The 22968-nt window shown below is 47.1% G+C and overlaps 1 protein-coding gene across 8 annotated transcripts in view; it reads left to right on the top strand.

The window, feature by feature from the left end:
• The window catches only part of CUX1 (cut like homeobox 1), a 348366-nt gene that overhangs the window by 225977 nt on the left and 99421 nt on the right, over positions 1-22968 (top strand). For all 8 annotated transcript variants that reach the window (XM_070460260.1, XM_070460259.1, XM_070460255.1 and 5 more), the window contains exon 9: positions 19345-19393. In XM_070460260.1, coding sequence (XP_070316361.1) covers positions 19345-19393 — 49 coding nt within the window. The remainder of the gene's footprint in view (positions 1-19344; positions 19394-22968) is intronic.

The following is a 22968-nucleotide window of genomic DNA, read 5'->3' as shown; positions in this document are numbered from 1 at the left end:
ACTCATTATCCGACAACACATGGATAACTGGGTTTTGTTGTTACGGTTTTTTGTTTCTTTGGTTTATTTCTGGCTGTACTGGGTCTTTGTTGCAACTCAAGGGCTCTCTAATTATGGCACTCAGGCTTCATTCCTCTGAGGCCTGTGGGATCTTAGTTCCCCATCCAGGGATCCAACCCACATCCCCTGCATTGGAAGGCAGATTCTTAACCACTGGACCACCAGGGAAGTCCCCAGATAACTGTTTTAACATTTTGGCATATTTTATTCCAATATTTTTTCTATATGATACTCTTATTTTTTTTTTTCTTTTACTATTCACAAATGGTATCAGACTGGTACAAGGTTTTCATTTCTAGGTGGTGGTTGTTTTTTCCTTGCCATGTAAATATGTCTTTCTTGTCATTACCTGTTGTTCAGAAACATGATGCATGCTGCATGACCTCCCATCAGTAGATGTCCCAGGAGACTGTCACCCATTGAGTTCCCTCTTGTTTGGGGGCCTGATTTGTCACATTGCCCTCTTTGCTGTGCAGGTTGTAACCAGGAAGCTTCACACTTGCTCTGTCTTTTGGGGCCTTTACGTTTTGCCAGTGGCTATGGCACCGTTCAGAGGCTTCCCTATGGCATCATCAGACCAGAATTCTCTGAGGACCCCGTTACCAGGCTATTGTCTGGTGACGCTTACAGACGCCCAGCCTCCCCTTGATTGGTGCACAGTGAAAGGTGCTGGGCCCAGAGTCAGGAGATCCTGGGTCAGGTCGCAGCTCTGTCACCGGATGTGGCCAGCACAGCTCCTTCCCTGGGCAGCAGCAGTGTCCTCAGTAGCAAAACAGGAAGATTGGACCAGAGCTCAGGCAGACTTGAAGAGCCTGCCCATTTCTCAGCTCCTTGAACTTGATCACCCAGCTCCTCCCCAAAGCTCTCCCGTGCTCCCCCAGCTGGGCCTGTGCAGCCTGTCTGAGGGGTGGCTTTAGGGAAGGGGCTCCCCAGGATGTGGGGGGCAGCATGAGGGTCAGGGAAAGAGTCCGGGTCTCAAGGTCATTACAGAGTTTGATTCCTGGTGCTGTGAGTACAGAAACCCTGGGCAGGGCACTCAGTTTCCTTACTCTGGCCTTAGTTTCCTCCTGAGTGAAAGGAGGCCTGGTGCAGCATCTGCATGCACACCATCAGCAAATGGCTGCCAGGCACCCTGCCTGGCCCATTTGCAAAATGTTGGTTCACTTCCCCCACCATCAGATTTCTTCCAACCCTAAGGACCCACAGCACCTTCCATGTTTGACTTGTGAAAATCAGGCCAGTTCGTCTGCATCACAAGACCCCTGTCTGTATTTGCAGCTGCAGGTGTTGGGTGAAGTGCCCTGTTTTCATGTTGTATCATCATCCTAAGAGACTCTGAATTTAAAATCTTAACTAGTTCCCCTTGGGTGCTGCTAACACTGGTGGCAAAAAGTTCTGAGTTCAGGTGATTGAGGGGCCATTAGTGCCTTTAATCTCTGGAGGTTAATAACCACAGAATAACTGCCTTCCAAAATCCACATGCCACTTGTGTGCAGGACCCACCTTCTAAAGCAAGAACAATATGGTTCCCTCTGGCCGCATGTCAGGGGCAACTCTGAGAGTTCAGCAGAGACCTGTTTCCACATGGCCTGGAGAATTTGGGGGCCCCTGGACTGATATAAAACAAATTAAGAGAGGTGCCAAGCATCTGGGCATAAGCACGGATGTCTGGGGCTCCTGTTCTGGGATATCGTTAAAAGAAACTTTGGGGAACCAGCTTTCAGAATGAGAAGTTTCCTATAGGAAACCGAGGGAGAGCCAGATAATTGAACTCATTGATTTCCTTCACGGCTTGTTTGCCCTTTCATTCTCTTCCTGAGGTGCTGTTTGTTGAGGAATGTCTCCAATTGCCAGAAAGACAGTGGGGTGTCTCGTATTCCCCCCTCTCGGCCCCCGCCAGCTCTCCTTTCAGCCAGAGCTGAGCTCTGAGGCGAGCCTGCAGTATGAATTTTTAATGCAGAACTTTATGGCATCGCTCTGGCAGCCTGGCCACATTACTCTCCTGAGCTTTGAGATTTCATGCTCTGCTGAACAGAGCAGAGACTCAGGGCCTTCAGCATCAGTGAGGATTAACCCCCACGTGACCGCACGTGTGCCCTCCGATTTCCCTAAAGGTAAAGTTGGGAGAAAATGTTAAAGTTTTATAGCGTTTGGAATGTTATCCACAGAGCCCGGGCGCAGAAACAGAGTGTAATCTTGAAATTTCATGAGAAAGCATATATTTTTAGCTTTTCATTTATCTTTTTTTTTTAAGTTTGCCTATTTTCATTTTGATGCGTTTGTGTGATCTTTCTTCCCTGAAAAAAAAAAGCACCAATCTATAGAATTTATGCAACATAAAGATTATTGGATCCTTCTGTTTTCCATGGAAAGCCCCTGGGTACTTAGAAACTTAGGATTTGTTGTTGATAAGGGGAAAAGGACCAGTTATGTGAAGTAGGTAATTCTGTGTGGAGGCGTATGGTTGATTGGCCTTTTCTTCTGATAGCTTTCTAGTATTTTTGAAAGTTTCCAAATTAAAGGGGGCAAATTTTTAGAAGTTGTCTATAAAAATGGCTTGAGCTTAAATGAGTTAGGAAAGGAATGGAGCCTTCGATCAGTGGTGCCAGAATAGCTGGCTAACACTCAGAGGATGGGAGATGGGGCAGAGCCCTGTGCAGAGTCAAGCCTCGATGTTTTAAATATTTACATATGAAAAACAAAGTCATAAAAACACTAGGAGAAATTTCAGATGGATATTTATATGATGTGGGGGTGGGAAAAAGATCTTTCAAAGCGTGATGCCAAAGGTAGAGCTCACAAAGGACATTTCACAGCTTGCTGGTGATTGATGAATGACTGGTAGATAAAGCAGCAAAATAATTGCATTGTGCATGACAGGGAGAGAGAGTCTGCGTGTGTGTGTGTGTGTACATATATATAGGGGCACACCTCGTTGGTGCCATTTTCCAAAAGTATTTGCTTTTACTTCGTGTCTGTGTGTCACAAGCTGGTGATTCTTACACTATTTCAGACTTTTTCACTGTTACTATATTTGTCGTGGTGATCTGAAATCAGCGATCTTTGAGGTTACCATTGCAAAAGTATTACGACTCACTGAAGGCTGAGGTGATGATTAGCATTTTTTAGTAAATTTAGGTATATACATTTTTTAAAAAGACATAATGCTATTTCACATGTAATAGACTATATTCTAGTGTAAACAGAGCTTTTATATACATTGAGAAACCTAAAAATTGACATGACTTACTTTATTGCAGTATTTGCTTTATGGGGATAGTCTGGAACCAAGTCAGCACTATCTCCAAGGTATGCCTGTATATATAAAGAACCCTTAGAAATCAGTAAGAAAAAATTTAATACCCAAAGAGAAAGCTCCAACTCCTTCCTAGACATAGGCCTCTCAGGCTCAAGTGAACTCATGATCCCTTCTGACTTCCTTCTTGCCTGCAGGCAGCTTCCCTTCCATTTTTCCCCTTCCTGGAGCATATTTGGTCCTCCCTTATTCCAGAGATGCAGGTTCCCTCTTGACCCTACTGTCCAACCGTATCAGCTCCACCTCCATGAGACCTTCTGCATCCCTCCTGTCTCAGTCTCCACTGTCACTGAAGTAACTGGGCTCTTTTCACCTCTTGTCTTTCCTTCTTCAGTCCCTCCCTAGCCAATCTCCTTGCTGCCAATCCTCCAAGTATCTGTTAAAAGTATCTTTCCAAAATATAAATCTGATCCAGTCTGTATGGCTCCTCCTTAAAATCTTTCCATGGCTCCTCTTTTTAATTCTATATATTTTTTTTAGTTGAAGTATAGTTTCAGATGTACCACATAGTGATTGAATATTTTTATAGCTTTGTATGTACCATACAAAGTTATTACAGTATTATTGACTATATTATTAACTGTATTAAAAGTGCTGTACATTACATTCTTGTGACCCATTTATTTTACAGCTGGTAGTTTGTACCTCTCTGTCCCTGCTTCACCTAGTTCACCAGTCCACCCACCCACTTCCCCTCTGGAGTCGCTATTTTGTTCTCTGTATCTGGAGTCTGTTTCTGTTTTGTTACATTTATTCATTCTACATACAGGTGAAAACACATGGCTCTTTCTTGCCTCCACTGAAAAATGATGCCATAGCATCCACGATGCCTCGAGACACAGCTCTGCCTTCATAGCCTCATTTCACACCAACTCTTAAACCCCCACCCCTACCCTGTAGAATTGTGGGCCTTTCCCCTGATCACCAGCTCCCACATCCCACTTCGCTGTTACCAGCCTTTCTCCACAAGCACATCGCCTGCCCCTCCACGCCTCATTCCTGCACCCACACTTATCTGCACCAGCCTCTGCGAGCATGTGAGGGGGGTTCTCGTCTCTCCTATTACATGGAGAGAATTTGGGGGTCTTGAATTTGTATCCAGAATGTAAACATCTTAATTTTCACCAAATCTGACTGCAGTGTAGCATTTCCTTCCATTGCAAATCAACAACTCAGAACAAGAACAGGTCTGTGGCTTTGTTGCAAGCAGAAATCCTAGTAATTTCACATCATATCACAGTCCTTGTAGATACCTTGAATACTGTTTAGATCCATGACTGCTTCTAAATATCAGTAGTTTGGGTTTTTTTTAATTATTTTCTTTTGACTGCTTTGTGTCTTAGTTTCAGCAAATGAGATCTTTCATTGCAGCATGCAGACTTAGTTGCCCTGTGCCATGCGGGATCTTAGTTCCCCAACCAGGGGTCGAACCCACATCCTCTCTATTGGAAGGTGGATTCTTAACCACTGGACCACCAGGGAGGTCCCCAAAATGTCGGTAGTCCTTAGACCCGTTACTAAATCAAGAGACCACTGGGGCAAAGAGGGTGCTGTTGCAAGGCTCTTCAGCGTGTCCTTTGCAGGGGAAGAACGCCTTTGGTACAGCAGCACCAAGTGCTGCAGGCTCTCTCCCCTCCCCCCTGCGCCAGTGTCTGAGGTGGGCATTCCCGGAGCTGTGCCTGGCCTGGGGACCTCACGCTACTTGTCTCAGACCTTCTGTGCTCGATCCAGGAGATAAGGGTTGGGCTGCAGCAGTTCCACCATCTCTCCACCATGCTACGTGGATGCTCATAGATGCCTGACTTGATATTTGTTAGGACAAAACTCAGCACTTGCCCGTTGGCTGGTTTACTCCCCATGTGTTTCCTTATCACCCATGATCGTGAATGTGGCTAGTATTCTGGATCTTAACTACTCACCCACATTGATCATTACTTCTACCTATTAACTGATCTTCTCTTGAGTTTTAGTGATTTCATTGTCCAGAAGTAATATAAATATATGAGCTAGATCCCATCAACTTTGTCATTAATCATTTTTAATATGGTTTCAATAATTGAAAGTTATTATTTCCTTCCCAATCCATTTCCTTATTATTTTTTATGATTTATTGTATCTTTAACTTGTCGGAATGTATTATAGCCTATGAGGTAAGGTATGCATCTGTTTATCATTCTTCATACCGATTCTCAGCTTGCCCAATAATTCCTTCCTTCAGTATTTAATGCTGAACAAATCAAATGTAAATAATTCCATATGTCTCTGGATTGCTGTATGAAATTTCTTTCCATTGATCCAACTTTTCATTCTTATAAGTACCCAACTGTTTTAATAATGTCTCATTTTCTATCTTGATACCTACAGTAAGTTTACTGCTATTGGGGTCACCTAATTTTTCTATATGCATCTTGTCATTTTACTAAGTTTTATAAATCAACTTGGAAGCTAAACTTATATTTATTTCTCTTTAACACAACTGCACATAAGAAATGTCATCATTAGCTTTCTTTGCCACTAGCATTTTATAATTTGATTTTCTATAGATTAATTTATACCATGTTATTTTAATTCCCACATGTTTAATATTTATATCCCTGTTGTAGATGAAATCATTTATTTCATTTTCTAGATATTTATTACTGGTACATAGAAGTGTCATTTTTTGTCTTTATCAAAAAACGTGGGGCTTTGCTGAATTCTTGGTTCATGGGTTCTCTGCTCTTTTGCTCTAATGAATCCTTGTGGACGAGCATGTAGCCATATTACCTATAAGTAGTGAATTTGTGTGCTTTTCTGACAACCAGGATACCTGATTCTTCTCTTTCATTCCTGTTTTTTAAAAGGAGCATCTCTCTCATCTGCCTATGGAGAGCAGTGGAGGCTCTTGGTTTAAATGTCTGTCCTGTTTGAGACCCCGCACTCTTGTGATTTCCATTTAAATTCAGCTGTGACCTGGGTTTCAGATTCTATGTGACTGGAACCCTTCCTCTGTGTCATTTGGTGTGGTTCGTTTTCTAGTAGGAAAATGCTTCTATATATTGTGTTTCTTTCCATTTTTATACTGCATATTTTATGGATTGTCTTACTTTGTGATTTAAGACAAGTTCAAGCTTGTTGTGTTTTATTATTTACTACACCTCTAAATATGACTTCTTTCTCTGTAATGTTATTTTGCTACATATAATATTGGCTAGCGTGGCTTTAAAACCTTACCCTAGCCTTTTGAAAAAGTCTAGTTAATCTTTTCCTCTTTTGAGGTATGTTTTTATTGCATTTTGTTAGGCTTGGGGTTTTCTTCCAATACATATTTTATTTCTGTAGGTGAATTTGGCCTGGTTACATTTACCAGTATAACTCTTACACATTTGTCTTTATTCTTAATACGCTTCCCCCCACCCCACCCCAATTCACATCTTCTCTGTCATAAGCTTTCTGATCTATTTAAGGAAGATGGACCACAGAGCACAATTGACTCTGAACGTCCTGGGCCCTCCAGGCCAGCCCTGCTCCAGACCCCCTCTTTTTACTGAAATTCAGTGTCAAATGCCAAACTGTTGAACCCTTTGGAAGCCTTTTAAAAGCCACATATTTGTTTTAAATTCTCTTACCATACTGCACTGCTATTACATTATATGTCAAGCATAGCAGCAAGTTCTACTTCACAACATTAGCCTCGCCTCCCTCTGCAGTGAGACCCAATCCTTCATAGACCACACTGAACCTTCACATTCCGCTGGCGATTTCCTTAAAGTTGTTTCAGTTTCCCGAGGGCCATGGGCTTCCCTGGTGGCTCAGACAGTAAACAGTCTGCCTGCAGATTGCGGGAAGCCTGGGTTCGATCCCTGGATCGGAAAGATTCCCTGGAGAAGGGAATGGCTGCCCACTACAGTATTCTTGCCTGGAGAATCCCATGGACAGAGGAGCCTGGTAGGCTACAGCCCACTGGGTCGCAAAGAGTTGGACACGACTGAGTGACTAACACTTTAACTTATGAGTCTCTCCTACTGCCTTCACAAAGCACCTGCTGCTCAGAGGGATTATCAACTACAGTGACAAGAATCCTTTTTTCTCTGTCACATGGTAAATATTTTTGCACAAACTTGAGGCTTGCTAGGTAGATTCTAAGGCACAAACATAGACACATTCTTATCATCACATTGTTTAACTTTTACTAAACTCAGAAATATACTTTCAAGGTATCCAGGGTCCTTCCATAAGGGTTAAACCCAGGGAGTGCCCTACCCTGTCATTTGGAAAGCTGACTGGATCCAGTTTCCTGCCCAGAATCCCAGTGACATTGTACATCAGTGGTCACCACACATAGCTGAGCTGTAAGGCAGTTATTTGCTGACTGTGTCTTCCCAACGGAGGGCCCTCGGAGTTATATCCACTGACGTTTTCCAACCAACCATGAATATATGGAAGAGGGTTTGGCTTGTCCCATAACAATCCCTTCCAAATGTGAATTCTCTAATAAAACCAGGAAGGACATTCGTTTGTTTAACTTCAAATTTTCATCACACCAACCTCCAAAAAGTATTCCAGGTGCCTTTAATACAAGACACAGAATCAGTGAAGCTCTTAGATTAAAACCTGGGAATTCAAGCTTAGAGTTCCATGGGAAAGATGCTTCTTTAAGACTTGGATTTGAATTAAAGCTCAACAACTCAATAACCTGACGTGACTAAGACATTCCCCGCATAGGACTTTCTGAGTTCAGTGTTACTGTGACGCCCTGAAGTACTGTTTGCTTGGCAACGAGGGAAAACTTTATGTTGCAATTAACCTTGCTATTTTTTTCCCTTATGTCTAAGTATCGTGAACTTCCTTTGTGGTATTTTAGTGATTAGACAGGATGGAGGGTGTTCTTAAAGATTCATGGCCAAACCCGATGATGTCAGACCAAAGGGAAGGGACGGTCTTCGTGGGGCCAGCAAGTCTGGCCCCGTCTGAATTGTTTGTCTAACACTTCACAAGTAGAAGAGGAACCACTGAATTATTCATTTTTAAGTTGCCCTAAAAAAAGGCACTTACGCTGCCGAATTGCAGACTCTCGGTGCCAGCGAGAGGAAGAGGAAGGATGCTGTCTTTCCTTGGGACGGGCCACTGCCGTCGGCTGCCTAGTTCTCCAGTTTCACTTCCCGACCCTGCGGGGTGAAGGAGACAAACCACCAGCTGCCTTAAGTGCAGGGCAGTTAAGGGGGCGGTGGCCATGGACAGATGCTACCAGGGCCTCCGAAGCCACAGGTGAGCCAAGTGCTGGATTGATGGGGAGAGACCAGTGGAGGGGAGGCTCTGCAAGCAGCTCTGAAGGACCAGGAGGTGTGGTCAGAAGGCCCCGGGGTGTGGATGTGATCGGAGGACAGCCCGGCGCCCCGAGGTGGACCCAAGAAGTCCCAGGAAGTCGTCTCAGCCTTGGACTTGGAGAGGAAGGGAGCTAAGCATAATAACTAGAATGCAATTGGAGAGGTTTCCTTATTCTGAGTTTTAACTTCTCTGCCACCAAACCTTCTCTTAACAGTTCCTACCACATAGTACTTAGGAGAGAAAGGGGGTAATTAGAATCCCTCACATTCCCACATAAACGCAGGGTTCTTACCCTAGACTGCTGCTCTCTGTGACCTTGAGCTTCTTGGTCACCACTCACCCCCACCCTCAGTTTCCCCTCCTGTGGAATCTGAGCAGCATGCTCCTGTTCATCTGCAGTGGTGGCACGGCCCCTGTGCCCTCGGGAGATGGTATGATGCCCAGGACCAGGGGCACCTGTCAGCCCAAGGCAGAGTGCTTCCAGGTCAAGCCAACAGGGAAAAGAAACGAAATCTGAAAGGAGGCTCTGAAAGCATGAAAGCTCACATGGGGGCAGGCCATGCTCCAACCACCAAAAAGACCTATTTCTTAAATATCTGGAGGAAAGAAGCAGCAACCTGGGTCCACAGTCCCACTGGCCGTGTCCTCTGCCCAAGACTCCCCCAACCAGCCAGCTCCCAGGGGATCGGGTGCTGAGGGTGGCGGCCTCAGCTCCCTCCAGATCCCACGTGGAGGCAGCTGCTGGGAGCCCCTTTCCTGGAGGGAGGAAGGTTGGGATTCCTGTGTCCCCTCCAGAATCCACTTACTCTGTATCAAAGAGAAATACTCATGGATGATTTTTCAATCACATTCTCCTTGCAGAGGTGTGCCTTTCATACACATCGTTTTTCCTTCCCTTTGATGAGTTAACTGAGATACTGAGAGGTTAACTGACTTGACTAAAACTAGCAAAGTACTCCTCATCTGTATTCGTTCCCAGGGGCCACTCTGTAGGATCCTGCTTGTCTCTGCACAGGCCTTCTAATCACCTCATTTCTGTGCCAACAGTGGTCAACAGCCTACGTACCAACTTTATAGTTGACAGGTTATGATGGAGAGACACAAAACTACTGTGATGGCCTATGCTTTTTTTAATCACCTGATAATTTTGTTTGTTTGCTTGCTTGTTATTATGTTCAATTTCTGACATACAGTAGAGGACAGAACCCCTTGGTGCCTACTGGACAATTCCAACCATGTTTTCCTGGCCCACCTGTCCTTACTGCCATTTTATCTTGAAGCTCCTTCCAGAATCCTTTCCTTTCACCTCTAAATGGTTTGGCCTGTAGAGCCTCACATTCAGGACTCTTCGTCTTTAATATAGCCACCATACTATTATCATAGGTGATGCAGTTGTAAAGAATCCTTCTGCCAGTGCAGGAGATGCAAGGGATGCGGGTTCAGTCCTTGGGTCAGGAAGATTTACTGGAGGAGGAAATGGCAAACCACTCCAGTATTCTTGTCTGGAGAATTCCATGGACAGAAGAGCCTGGTGGGCTACAGTCCATGAGGCCACAAAGAGTCAAGACACAACTGAGCAACTGAGCACGCACCCTATTATCACATCAAAATTAACTTCTTTATGTCATCAATACTTAAATTTCTAATTACCCCTAAACATCATACATGAAATTTTTTAAGTTGTTTTGACTCAGGATCCAAATTAAGACCCACACATTGCAATTGGTTGGTATATCTTTTAAGTCTCATTCATTTTTATTGATCCATCTCTTTTTCTTTTCCTTTCAACCTGTTTGAAAGAAAAACCAGCTTACTTGCCCTGAAGAGTTTCTCACAGTCTCTATCTTGTTTCCCCAGATGTAGTTTAGCTTGTTCCTCTGTCCTTTCATCCCTGCAAGTTTGTAGTTGAACCCAGAGGTCTGATCAGATTTAGACTGGAGTTCGGGGGCAAAACCTACTTCCTAGGCAATTGTGATTATAATCTGTTGTCTTGGGTGTCGAAAATTAGCTGTGACCATAAAAGAAAGATCCTGATTTTCATGCACAACAGTAATAATGAATGTGTGCGTGGGTTTGCGAAGTTTTCTTTTTACTCTCCATCAGTATTCTTATTTCGTCCTTGTGCCAGTTTCTTTGGCAAAGGCCTCACTATTCCTCCCCGGCAGATGACTGTCACGCTCCCAGATCTGCCCAAGGTCAAAGGACCAGGAGGCAGTGGGAGGGAGTCCGGCCTGTCTGCCTGCCATGCCAGCCACATCCTGGTGACTCTAGCCCGAGGTGTCATCACTCCATCCTACTTGTGACCCCTGGCACTTGATTTAAGGGAAGAAAAGGATTTTCACACCAGACTGCTCCGCATGGCTTTTAGAGCCACGGTTTTAGAGAACATGAGAGAAGTGGCAAGAGGCATCTGAAGTTAATCCAGATGCTTATCCCAAGAGACACGACCTCAGGAGCAGCAGTCTCGTGAGCTAATTCTCCAGGCATGGCTGTCCCTGGGGCCCTACCCTGTGAGGACTGAGCCTGAGTGATGGTCACAGGCAGTTTCTGATCATAGCGGGTTGTACTTTGGGGAGTGACTCAGATTAAACTAAAGGAGGATTTATTTAAATTATTTTCGTGTAAGCAAGTCAGTTAAATAATAGAGCCAAAAGGGAAATTTCCGTCCCATTTGGTATTGATGAGGCTTCACCAAAATTGATTTTAATCATTACTTGTATCACTGACATTTAAATATAACAGTCATCAGAAGGAGCAAATTGTGGTTAATTTCTGAGCAAGCAGAGGTGACCTTCTGGCCGTTTAACTGTCTCTCGATACGGTTTTATTTGCAACGAGAGTAAAAACCACTATTTCCAGAAGGTCTGACGTAGCGGTCAAGCTCTACAACTGTTTCTCTGCCCAGACCTCGACTTGATCAGAGAAGGAGGGTCCACTCTGGGGTGACACGTTTGATTGGGGGCTTGAATGGATGCCAGGTAGTTTCACCCCAAAGCAGAGATGGCTTAACCCTGGTGGAAAATGAGAGACAGGACCCATCATATAGGTGGGGGTTGTCAAGAAAACCCTTCCACAAAGGATGCTTTCTCTCCCACCTCCCCAGTCAGTCTGTGTCGAGTCCTGTTTGTATCCGGCCCTGTGGGCCCCGGGAGGGACGGGGAATAACAGGGAGCAACAGGGAGATGAGCCAACAGCCCTGTGCTCTGGCAACTCACGCTCCCATGAACCTGTGTCTATAGATACTTTTTCTTCCAGGGAGAGTGTTTGCCTCCTCTTTCAAGAGCTACAAAAAGTGGTCAGAAAAACTAATTATTTTCCTTCTGCCAAAACGACTTACAGACTCTTTCCTTGAAAGTCATATTTACAACTTGGCAAAACAGCCCTCCACTTTCTGCTCTTTAGAATCCCAGCCAGTGAGTTGTTGCCTGTCACATGCAGGGTGGACTCGAGGAAATGAAGGCGTCATAGGTCTGCGTCGTTCATCAGCCAGGATTTAGAGAGCGCCTGCTGTGTTCTCTGGGATCATGGCCGTGAATAAACAAGCCATCAGTACCTGAACAAGGTGCTCAGAGGCAGAAATAAGTGCAATAAAAATAAATGAGCACATGACGGGGAGCAGGGCTGCCAGGAGACCCTCAGAGGACAGTGGGCCCTGGAGCCAAGGCCTGGATGGTGACAGAAGCAGTGTGCGGAGCTCAGCAGAGGGGACAGCCATGCGGACAAGCGTGGTGGCTCTAAGGAACAGAATAAGGCTAGAGAACCCACAAGAGCATTTGTTGATGGAGCCACAAAAGGAAATGTGCACAGAATGCATGTCACTCGCAGACTAAAGCCTCAACCCCAGCTCAGCGGCTCCGAAGGAGCAGTTGTGCACTTGGGCCTCTTCGTCTGGATGGTTAGACAAGCGGGAAATGAAACTGGAAAAGGAGCTGAGGTGTTGATGAGAGGTGGGCTCCCCCAGGGGTCCTGGCCCAGAGGACACGGGAGGGAGAGAGCTGGGGAGCAGCTTGCCGAGCCCATCGCGCAAAGGCAGGCTGGCTGCGATCTCTGCCCCTGGGAGCAGGAGGCGGCCAGGGGCTGGCCTGCCAGGCAACATGTTGAGACCAATGGGTAGAATGTGGGTTCAGGTTTTTTGAGAATATCATCAAATCTGTGATGGCTCACTCTGTCTACAAAAAGAAGGAAATGCTTTCAAAGTACTTTATATGAGTTTACCTGACAAAGATGAGACAAAAGAAATCAGAGGCCAGTCTCACTTATAAATATTTATGGGGAAAATTACTCAATAAAATATTAGCAAATAGAACTCAGGAGCATATTAAGCACGTAATATCCACAACCAAATGGGTGGCAAGTGACTGTCAGTATAATTTACCATTTCAGCGAGTCAGAGGAGAAGAACCTTCTAATTAGCTTCATAAATGCTTAAAAGGTACTTAATAAAATCAGTGTCCTTCTTTTATTAAAAAGCCTTAATAAAATCAAACAGTTGGCTGTCGCATTAACAAAATACAAACAAACACATGTATTTAAAGCCCAAAATGAGCAAAGTGTTTGGTGGTAAACCATTGGAGGCATCACCTGTGATGTCAGCCACCATCTGACGTTAGGCAAGGGTCCCCACTGTCGCCCGAGCTATGTGTCTGGGCTCTGCTGTCATGAGAGGAAGCAATAGGAGGCACAGAAGGGGCAGGAAGAGGCTGGCCTCATGGCGTGGTTGGGGTGGTTGCCATGGAAACAGAAGCTTGCCCGACTCCCACCCCGTGTGGTCCGGTTCAGTCTGGTTGTGCCTACCTCTGCCAGCTGTTCTCTGCCTCCTTCAGCTTGCAGACCAGAGGTCCTCTCCTCCAAGAGCCTCTCTCCTCCTGTTTGCAAAGCCTGCTGTCCCTCCTTCTGGGCTGTCCCTGGACCCAAATTCCCTGGTGTCTTCACCTCCCTGCACCTTCCTGAGCAGGCAGTGACAGGGTCTCCCATCTTTGAACTCCTGGGATGTATGGCGTCCGTCCCTGTGGTCCTATTAAGGCGAATGTCAGTGCCCTGTGCACTGCCAACCCGGGATGTTTGTTTCCCCATCGGACGTGGCACATAGTAGGTGCTCTGTAAGCATCACTGAGGGCCAGCTGCCCCGCCTCCACTCACACCCCTAGGCCTCAATCTGGTGCCACCTTCTTCTTGTGCAGCCTTGCCCCGCCTGTCACACTGGACTCAGACCAGCCTTTCCTCTCCTGAGACCAAGTCCTATCTGTGTGCCCGTGTGCAGGTGGAAGAGGCCCCTTTTCTGAGGACCCTCAACCCCTATCAAGGTGATTCCAGCCCTATAGCCAAGACACCATCCTCCTCCCTGGTCCTCTGGCTCCTCCTCCTCTTCGTTTTCCCACCAGTTCTTTCTGCACACAGTCCAGCAAGCCCTGCTTCTGGGCTCCTCTGGCCCTTAGTGCTGGGAGCCAGATCTGGAGACTGACCCGCCTTCCTGATGGCCCAGGCGGCAGACATAGCATCCAGTCGGTAGGACAGGCATTCACTTTACCAAGCATACTGGAACTTTTTGCTTGTTTTTAAAACAAGGAGAATGGATCTTTAGATATTTCTTCCTCTTCTGTTTTTCTTTTATTGTTTTGTTTTTTTGACTGCACCACACAGCTTGCAAGATCTTAGTTTCCCCACCAGGGATCAAACCATGCCCTCTGCAGTGAAAGCGAAGGGTCCTAACCCCCGACTGTCAGGGAAGTTCAAGATATTTCTTCTTTTGATGCCTAAGAGCTTTACAATCTAGAATTGAGGCTCTTGACCTGGGTCCAAGAAAATACACTGACCTTTGAAGTTCGCCCCAGACGCTTTTTCAACTGCTTTGTAGATGTATTTTGCTTAAATAGCTCCTGAAGTCGCAGGATTGTTTGGGATTGAAATATGCTCCACCCTTGCCCTGGTGCCATCCCTCAGCACTCGGGAGACTGGTGTGAAAGGAAACACAGCGTTTCCATCGTGGATACGATTTCCCTGCCGTCGGCCTTGACTGTGTCCTTTCAAGTTCCTCATAAAAAATCATGTGCCAGCCCAGAGACTACCCTGGAATGATCTGTGGGGAACTGACTGAATGAAACTGCATATTCCAGGCCCGGCCGAAATGATCTGCAGTCTGAAGCCAGAGCAGAGCACAATGCTGCTCCGGTTAATAGTTCAGTGAAAGCTGTTTTGTCAGCTCATAAAAAGGTGAGAGAACGTAATCTTAATAATAAATAGTTTTGCTGAGCAAACAATAACGTGCAGTTATTATGGACTTTGGAAAATAAATGATTTTAGACTAATGTCAGTCTCCAACCCACTGATGTGGTAGTTGAGCCTACGAAACAAAAAGAAGGAAAAACCCCCTCGGAATATTGTTGACCGCCCTGCTATGAGAGCACATGCCATCTAATTCATAACTATAGTTTTCAGATAACATTTCTAGTTGCTTTCTTAACCCCTGGGCAGTTTCATGTTACTTGTTGAGGGCAGTTTGTCTGGTAGGATTCATGTTGTTGAGGAGGGAGGGGGGCAGCAGCAGCTTGGTGAGGAGTGAGTTGTACAGACTCGGTAGCAGATGAATTCTAAGATTCGACCAGCACTGACAAGTCTGCCAGCACCAAGGGCTGCACTTCGCGTCTCCAGGAGCCCTGATCACATTTTGGTACCCAGCGGGTTGTGTTTTTCATCTCACCTTTTAAAAAGCATGCCCCCTTGGGAAGGTGCATCACTGAGCCTACAGACTTCTATAATAATCATCTGAACTTTTCCTCGTCCACTGCATCCCTGGTTCCTACCACTGTCTCCTGTGACTCTGGTCCCATCTAGCCCCCCTGGGCCCTGCTGTCTTCAGGGGAGCCAGTGTTGAATTTCCCGGCCCTGGAACAGCAGGACTCAGTGTTGGCATTATCGTCTGAAAGCTCTGGAAATAAGAGACTTGCTCTCATAATGAAAGGTAAGGGCTGCGCTTGTTATCACATTCAATATTTTGGTCAGTTTAGCAGTTGCCTAGTAACCAAAGTTAAACTGACGAGAAGATGGAAAAACTTGAAATTCATCTCCAGGGATTGCTGCAGAATGCCAAAAAGACACCTTCCTGTTTAAATGTGGCTAATTTTTTTTTTTAATCAGTGACTTGAAATCTTTCAGAGATGATATATTGTTTTCTGGGTACTGGATATTGTAATGACCAAACAAAACCATTCACCTCGGAGGCACTCAGGCCCAGGCCCCTAAATCTGGCCGGATCTGGACATCACTTCCCAGACCCCGCAGGTCCCATCTTTGCTGACCCAGCCTCTCTGTGAAGCCAGAGAATCACTGAGAATACCTCTCTCTTCTAGCCCAGGCCTATGTCTGACCTTGTCCTGACCCCATGGCCAATGACAGTAGCCAGGCAAGGAGTGAGGGGTGGATTAAAAATAAGTGAGTGTGGGTCCCCGGACAGTCACACCTCTACCCTTAATCTCCAGAACAGAAGTTGGGGCATTTTACCAGGGGGATCACCTCCTCCTAATGCTGAGAATTAAAGGCAAAGCCCTGGGAATTTCCTGGAGGTCCAGTGGTTAGGACTTCAAGCTTCCACTGCAGAAGACATAGGTTCGATCCCTAGTCAGAGAACTAAGATCCTGCAAGCTGCACAGCATGGAGAAAGGAAGGAAGGAATGAAAGAAGGAAAGAAAGCAAGGTGAAGCTCTGGCCAAAGAGTTTTCCTGGTGGAAAGGCGCTATCAGTTTACTCTGGAGACCTAGGGTCATTCCCTGCCTTTCCTTCCTTCACCCAGCAAAATGCATTGAACATTGCCGTGTGTCTTTTTTGATTCATCCTGAGAAATACACAGCAGGTCTGCCTCTCTGTGCTCCCCACCCCACTGTGTACACTGCCAGGAAGAGTAGCTGGTAACCCCAGGGAAAGCGGCCCCAGAGGAGGACAGCCCTCTCTGGAAGGCAGTCAGATGGGCCCGTCATATGAAATAAGTGTAAGAAATACTCTCGAGAAAACATAAAGCAAAACCAAGGAATAACTTAATAATGAAGGGAGTGGGAATGAGAGACAAAAAACTAAACCAAGGAAGCAGAGAAAAGAGACGGATCCCAGGCTGAGCACAGGTACAGGGGATCAAGCTGAAGAACCGTCCAGAGGGGCAGGAGAGGATCAGGACACAGCAAATGGAGGGAAAGTTTGGACAATGTGAAGGGCGGAAGTAGGTATGCCGACAGTAGCCAGATAGTGGGAGAGCCAAACTGAGTAGAAGAATATCTGAATAACAGAGATAACTTAGCCAAAAGTAAAGAGGAAGGGGTTCGTGGAAGATATAACAGGAGAAATTCAGGAAACCCTCCCTGACTCCTCCAGCCCTGGCCGTTCCCTGTCCACCTCCTGGGTCCTGCAACCACCAGCTCCCCAACGTGCTCCAGAGAGAAGGGAGACAGGGCACCTGGAGGTCTTGTTTTGGGTGCTCAGTAGCCAAGCGTTTCTGTCTGCCTCTTGTAAATGCAGCCCCAGTGGACTTTATAGGAGCCACGTCTGCCTGCACCCGTCCTGTGGCCAGGGAGCTTTTAGGTATCTCGAAACATTCATGGACCAAATGAGTGAGTGTCCGAATGATGCCAGCAGCTGGCAGGCTGGGCGGGTGGCCACGTGGATCTGGACTTGGTGAATAAGTAGTGAATAACTGATTTAAGTTCAAAACTGCATTTAAAAGTAGTGATTTGCCTTAGGAGAAGTTTGTTAACTTTTTATTGTTTTGCATACGCAATGAAGTTTGTGCTTCATCAGCAGGTTGTCTAGACAGTTTTCGGTTCTGACCGTCAAGTCCCCTTTTCTGTCACAGCAGATCTTAACACTTTCATGATGGTTTTACCCTCCGGAGTCACGGCAGTTTCTCTCTGATATCCTAGAGGTTTCCTTTTGAGATGGTGCAGGGAGATGTTTCCCAATTGAAGCCACCCCAGGCCTACCTCCAGCCCCCAGCATTTCCCTGCAGGGCCCCAGTTTGAGTGTTTGTCTTTGAGACACTGCCTCCTTCACTAAGTTGGCCTAAAAATAACTTCATTTAATCAGGCCATTTGATGAGGTGTTTCGGACTTTTCTCTGACGAGTCTGAAGGCAGGATACTGTTTCAGACAGATACCACGATCTGTGAACCTGATCACCAGGCGTCTGTTACCTTGTTCAGAGTGCCGAGAGTTGATGAGATTGCCTGGAATCGCAGGGCATGCCTAAAGGCTGGGAAAGGCTCAGGGCCATAGGAGGGAACACACGATGCAGCAAATAGCAAAAACAGACCAGCCAGGGCCTGAGTAGCTCGTCCCGCTCTCTGTATTAAGGGGGGGTGGTTAGGACCAGAGTAGCAGGTTTGGGGAACAGAAGAACCCTGGAGGCAGCCTGTCCAGGCACCCCGACCTGCCCCAGCGGGTAGACTGGCCGACCAGCCCATCACTGGAAGGACCAGCTGCACTCAGGACTCTGACCATCGGCTTAACACCAAGCCCTGTGCCAGCAGGTGGAGGAGACGTACACTGGTGGGGAGACTGCTGCCTCCTGAGATGGAGCCACTGGCAGGGTTGGGGGAGGGGCGGAAGTAGGGGACGAGGCTCCCAGAGGTGGAGAGTGATGGGACAGGCAGTACAGGTCCAGGCTACATAGGAGTCCAGACGTGGCGGGAGCTGTTGGGGCACAGGGCTGTGGGTGGGGGCCAAGAGCCTCGACACAGAAGGACAGCCAAGGGAGTCCAGCAAGCAAGCAGTCCAGCAGGGAGGGGTGGGCCTGAGTCCTGCAGATAGCAGAGCCAGCTCAGGTCCCCACGGGGCCTGGAATGAGGCGGCCCCAGCCGGAGGGAGTCCATGCTGTAATGTTCCATCCCCTCTTTCACGGGGGCTACTGAACCTTTCATAGGTAGCAGTCTTGACCTTGACCTCTTCACTGGGGCCACCATCGGGACCTGTCTGGGGCAGCGACTACCGTGGGAGTTCTGTTCAAACCTGCCACAGACTTTTGGAATTGTCCTTCTCAGTAGAACTCTGAGCATGGTTCCTCTCTCTCTCATGATGTTGTATGTTGGAAGCATGTATGTGCCTTCAAATTACTCAAGAAAGGACTTTCAGAACAGAAAAAAAAAAGCACCTGGCAACTTCCTGTGTGTGAGCAGGCTCGGAGGTGGGAGGTGACGGTGACTCAGCTGGTTCATGGTGCAGACTGCCGAGCCCCACAGCCTGCATCCCCAGTCTCTCCCCACCTCCCCTACCTGTCCGTGGTTCTCTCAGTCCTGGCAAACTTCGAATCATCCTTCAAAACCCAGTTCTCATATCACCTCCTCTGAAACCTTTCTGATTCCCTCCCCCAAGGAGAATCCATCTCTGACTCCTCTGTTTTTCCAGAGCTCTCTGTTCAGAGCTCTGTTCAGGGCTCTCCTGGCAGGACGCACTGTCTCCCCAAAGAGACTGGGTGCCCCTCAAGAGCACACAGGCTCTTTCCCTCAATGTAAGCTCACCTCCTGCCAGCAGGCATCCGTGTCCCCTTGCAGGTCTGCAGGCCCCCGCCCTGACACTGGCCTGGCCTGTGTGCCCATGGGCCACGCTGCCAAGTCGGGAATAGTGGTGGCCCCTGAGCCTGCCTCGCCCATCGACTAACCTGCTCTCTCCCTCTCACCTCCCCAGGGCCGACGAAATTGAAATGATCATGACGGACCTTGAAAGAGCAAACCAGGTAGGATGTTTGACAGCTTCAGACATAAAGTCACAAGAGCATAACCCTTTCTGTCCTCACGGAAGGGGCTTCTCTCTAAGTCAAGAAGCCAGTTAGTCTTGTATTTTCCACATACACCTATCAAGGTTGATGCTTTTTCTGATGCCACGAGCTATATGTAAGAAGTCCCAGGTGTGATTTCCTTGGGAAAGTCTCTGATACAGTCCCTGCATCCCAGGCATCCTGTGGTGATGCTTTTTCTTTTCCTTCATCCATATCTTAAGTCTCCACACTGTTCCCGTGACAGCTGTTAAGCAGCAGAGTTTATGCCAACACATTAACCCTGCAGCAGAGTCTGTGCCTCCACCTTCTAACTGGTTGAGCCACTTGCTCTGGAGAGGGCTGCTGGCCAACGGACCCTCTCGTCTGATTCTTAGTCATCACAGTCATCATCCACTTTTGTGGAAAGTACCCCCAGCACTGTGTCCCACACAGAATAGGCACACAGTATCCTCTAAACGGGACTTCCCAGGTGGGACTAGTAGTAAAGAACCCACCTGCCAATGCAGGAGACATAAGAGACATGGGTTCGATCCCTGGGTTGGAAAGATCCTCTGGAGGAGGACATTGCAACCCACTCCAGTGTTCTTGCCTGGAGAATCCAGTGGGCAGAGGAGCCTGGTGGGCTACAGTCCATGGGGTCACAGACGCTTGGCCCACACACGTGTATCCCATGGCAATAAATACAGAGCTGCCACCCTGCCAAGCCCAGCCCTTCCCCAGGAACTCTGCAGAAGACAAAAACATTTTGCTTCAGCAAATGGTGCTACTGCTTTGAAAAGGAAAGAAAATAAATAAACCCCCCCTTTTATTTTATTTTCTTCTAGTCTATTTTTTTAGTGGAGAGAAGCAGCCAGAGCTGGGTTAGGTTTCTCAGCCCCAGAAGGCCATGCACGGGGCAGTCATGGCCTCTCCCCACTTAGTTTTACAGCCGGGCCGCCCCAGGCACAGGGAAGCTTAGGGGAGCCCCAAGAGGATGAAAATCCTTCTCGAATCTGCAGTCTCAGCTCTCTGCCTTTTGAGGGTCCCACAGCATGACTGCCTCCCAGCTGGCATTCCTAACCCCTTGGCAGACATTCAGGAAAGAGCATCCCTATACCCCGAGCTCTGACTGAAATGTGAAAGTCAGTTTATGCAGGAGAACAGACATAGGTCGTCTGGATTCCTTTCTCCTTTCGGAGGGTCCTAGGCCTGATCCATGGGGGGTGCTCAGTAGAGACGCCCGGACTGCATCATCCCAGGTAGCATCTTTAAAGTAATTCAATTTAATGTATTTACTTACTGGCCATACTACACAGCATGTGAGATCTTAGTTCCCTGACCAGGGATTGAACCCGTGTTCCCTGCATTGGAAATGCAGTTTTAACCCCTAGATTGCCAGGGAAGTCCCAGGCAGCATGTTTGTGTAGTAACTTTGCTGGTCACAAGGAGAAGAGCTGACCATTCTTGAGTAACTTGCTTTGTGCCTGGCTCTGTTCCGAACATTTCACATGAACCAAGCCCCTTAAACCTCACCGGTTTCCACCAAGATCAGTGTGGTTATGACTCCCATTTTACAAGTGAGCAAACTGAGGCCAGCAGCCCGTCAGTTGCAGAGTCAGGCCTGGAGCCTAGGCTCTTCACCACACTCAGAAACAGGGCTGGAGCCCAATGGCTCGTTTCGCCTTTCTTTCAGATTCCCCAAAACACCCATTCAGCTCCCTGCCCTAAAGCACTACTTGTGCTCCAGTTCACAAAGGTGCCTAAGCATTTATTTACCTTAATTTACTGTAAACTACTTTGGCCCCTTTGTTCTTATTCAAGTAGCACCGCTCAACTTTGCAGAGACCATACTTGATAAGCTTCCCTGTCACAGGACTGTCATTCGCATTTCTCAAATTTCCACCCACCCACTCTCTGCCCCTGGCTGATCCTGGGCCAGCCTCCCCTTATGAAGGCACTCTGGGGTAAGCTCTGGTTTGTTAGCTAACCTGACACTGTGCATATCAAGTGCTCAGGCTCCAGTTAGTCCACAGGTACTAAGCATATTTGGCAGAGGTGCTCTTTTCTCAAAATGCCGAAGGCCCTGGGTGGCTCTACGTCCTCAGAGACACCAGGTGGGACCCTGCAGAAGGTGCCACCTCCAAAGTGGCAGTTTGCTTAGGTCCCCACTCAGTACTTCCTGGCTGTGTGGCCTTGGACAAGTCTCTTCACTGCTTATATTTCTTTAAAAAAGAAAAGAAAAAGATTAACTTTGCAGACCTTATGCCAGGGAAAATTAACCCAGTCACAAAAAGAAGAAAACAAATACTGTGTGATTCCTTCTATATGAGGTCCCTACAGTCATCAAATTCATAGACAGTAGAAGGGTGGGTATCAGAGGCTGGGGGAATGGGGAATTATAGTGTTTAATAGGGAAAGACTTTCAGTTCTGCAAGATGAAAAAGTTTTAGAGATGGTTGCCCGACAATGCGAACATGCTTAACACTACTATAAAATCTATACTTAAAAATGGTTAAGATTCTGTATTTTATGGGATTGTATTTTACCATAATTTAATTTTTTTAATTTAAAAAAAAAAAAACAACTTGTTAATGTTCGAGAAAACGGGAGGGAGGGAGGGAATGATAGCGAGTGCAAGGTAGACCTCAGAGAGATTTCAGGTTCATGGCCACCACAGCAGAGCGGGCATCACAGTGCAGGTCACTCACATGTTCCGGCTTCCCGGTACAGATGAAAGTGACGTTTATGCTGCACTGCAAGTCTGTTAAATGTGCAATAGCAGTGTGTCCGAACAAACAGTGAACATGCATGCCTTAATTTTAAAAGAAAGCTATTGGAAAAACAGGATTGCCACCAACCTTCAATTTGCAAAAAGCAGTGTTTGGAAAGCACAATAAAAAGAAGCACGATAAAAGGAGGTCTGCCTGCACTTCCTTTGCAGGATTATTTGTAGAATCAGAGGTAAAATGCCTGGAAGTGGGGGGCTTCCTGCATGGCTCAGTGGCAAAAGAATCCGCCTGCCAGTGCAGGAGGCGTGGGTTCAATCCCTGAAGTCAGCAGGATCCCCTGGAGAGGGAGATGTCATGGATAGAGGAGCCTAGCAGGTTACAGTCCATGGGGTCACAAAGAAATGGACACGCCTGAGCATGCATGCACACATGCCTGGAAGTGAGTGCCTTAACTCGTGCTCCGTAGTTGCTAACATAGCCAGCTTCACAGGGAGAATCCCAGAGTCCCGCCCTAGGGAAGTACCAGCACGGTGAAGGTATGGGGAGGTGCAGGAGAGCCTGACCAGCCACTCAGCGAGTTCATAGCCGGATGTGCCTGCCAAAGGAGATTAGTGCAACCGCAGGCTGCATTAATAGAAATAGTCTCTGGAATGAAGGAGGTGATGATTCAGCACCCATCTGTAGCAATTAGTCCATGCCCAGGGAATTGTCATTCGTCCTAGAAACCTGGAAGGAAGGCAGGCATTCAAGGAGTGCTTTCAGGGTCCACTCCATGGCCAGGATGGGGAAGGGACCCTCAAGGAGGGAAACCAGGAGGTTTGGGGA

Source organism: Odocoileus virginianus, chromosome 33, assembly GCF_023699985.2.
Source record: "Odocoileus virginianus isolate 20LAN1187 ecotype Illinois chromosome 33, Ovbor_1.2, whole genome shotgun sequence".
Lineage (NCBI taxonomy): Eukaryota > Metazoa > Chordata > Mammalia > Artiodactyla > Cervidae > Odocoileus > Odocoileus virginianus.
This window is presented reverse-complemented; position numbering and strand designations above follow the sequence as displayed.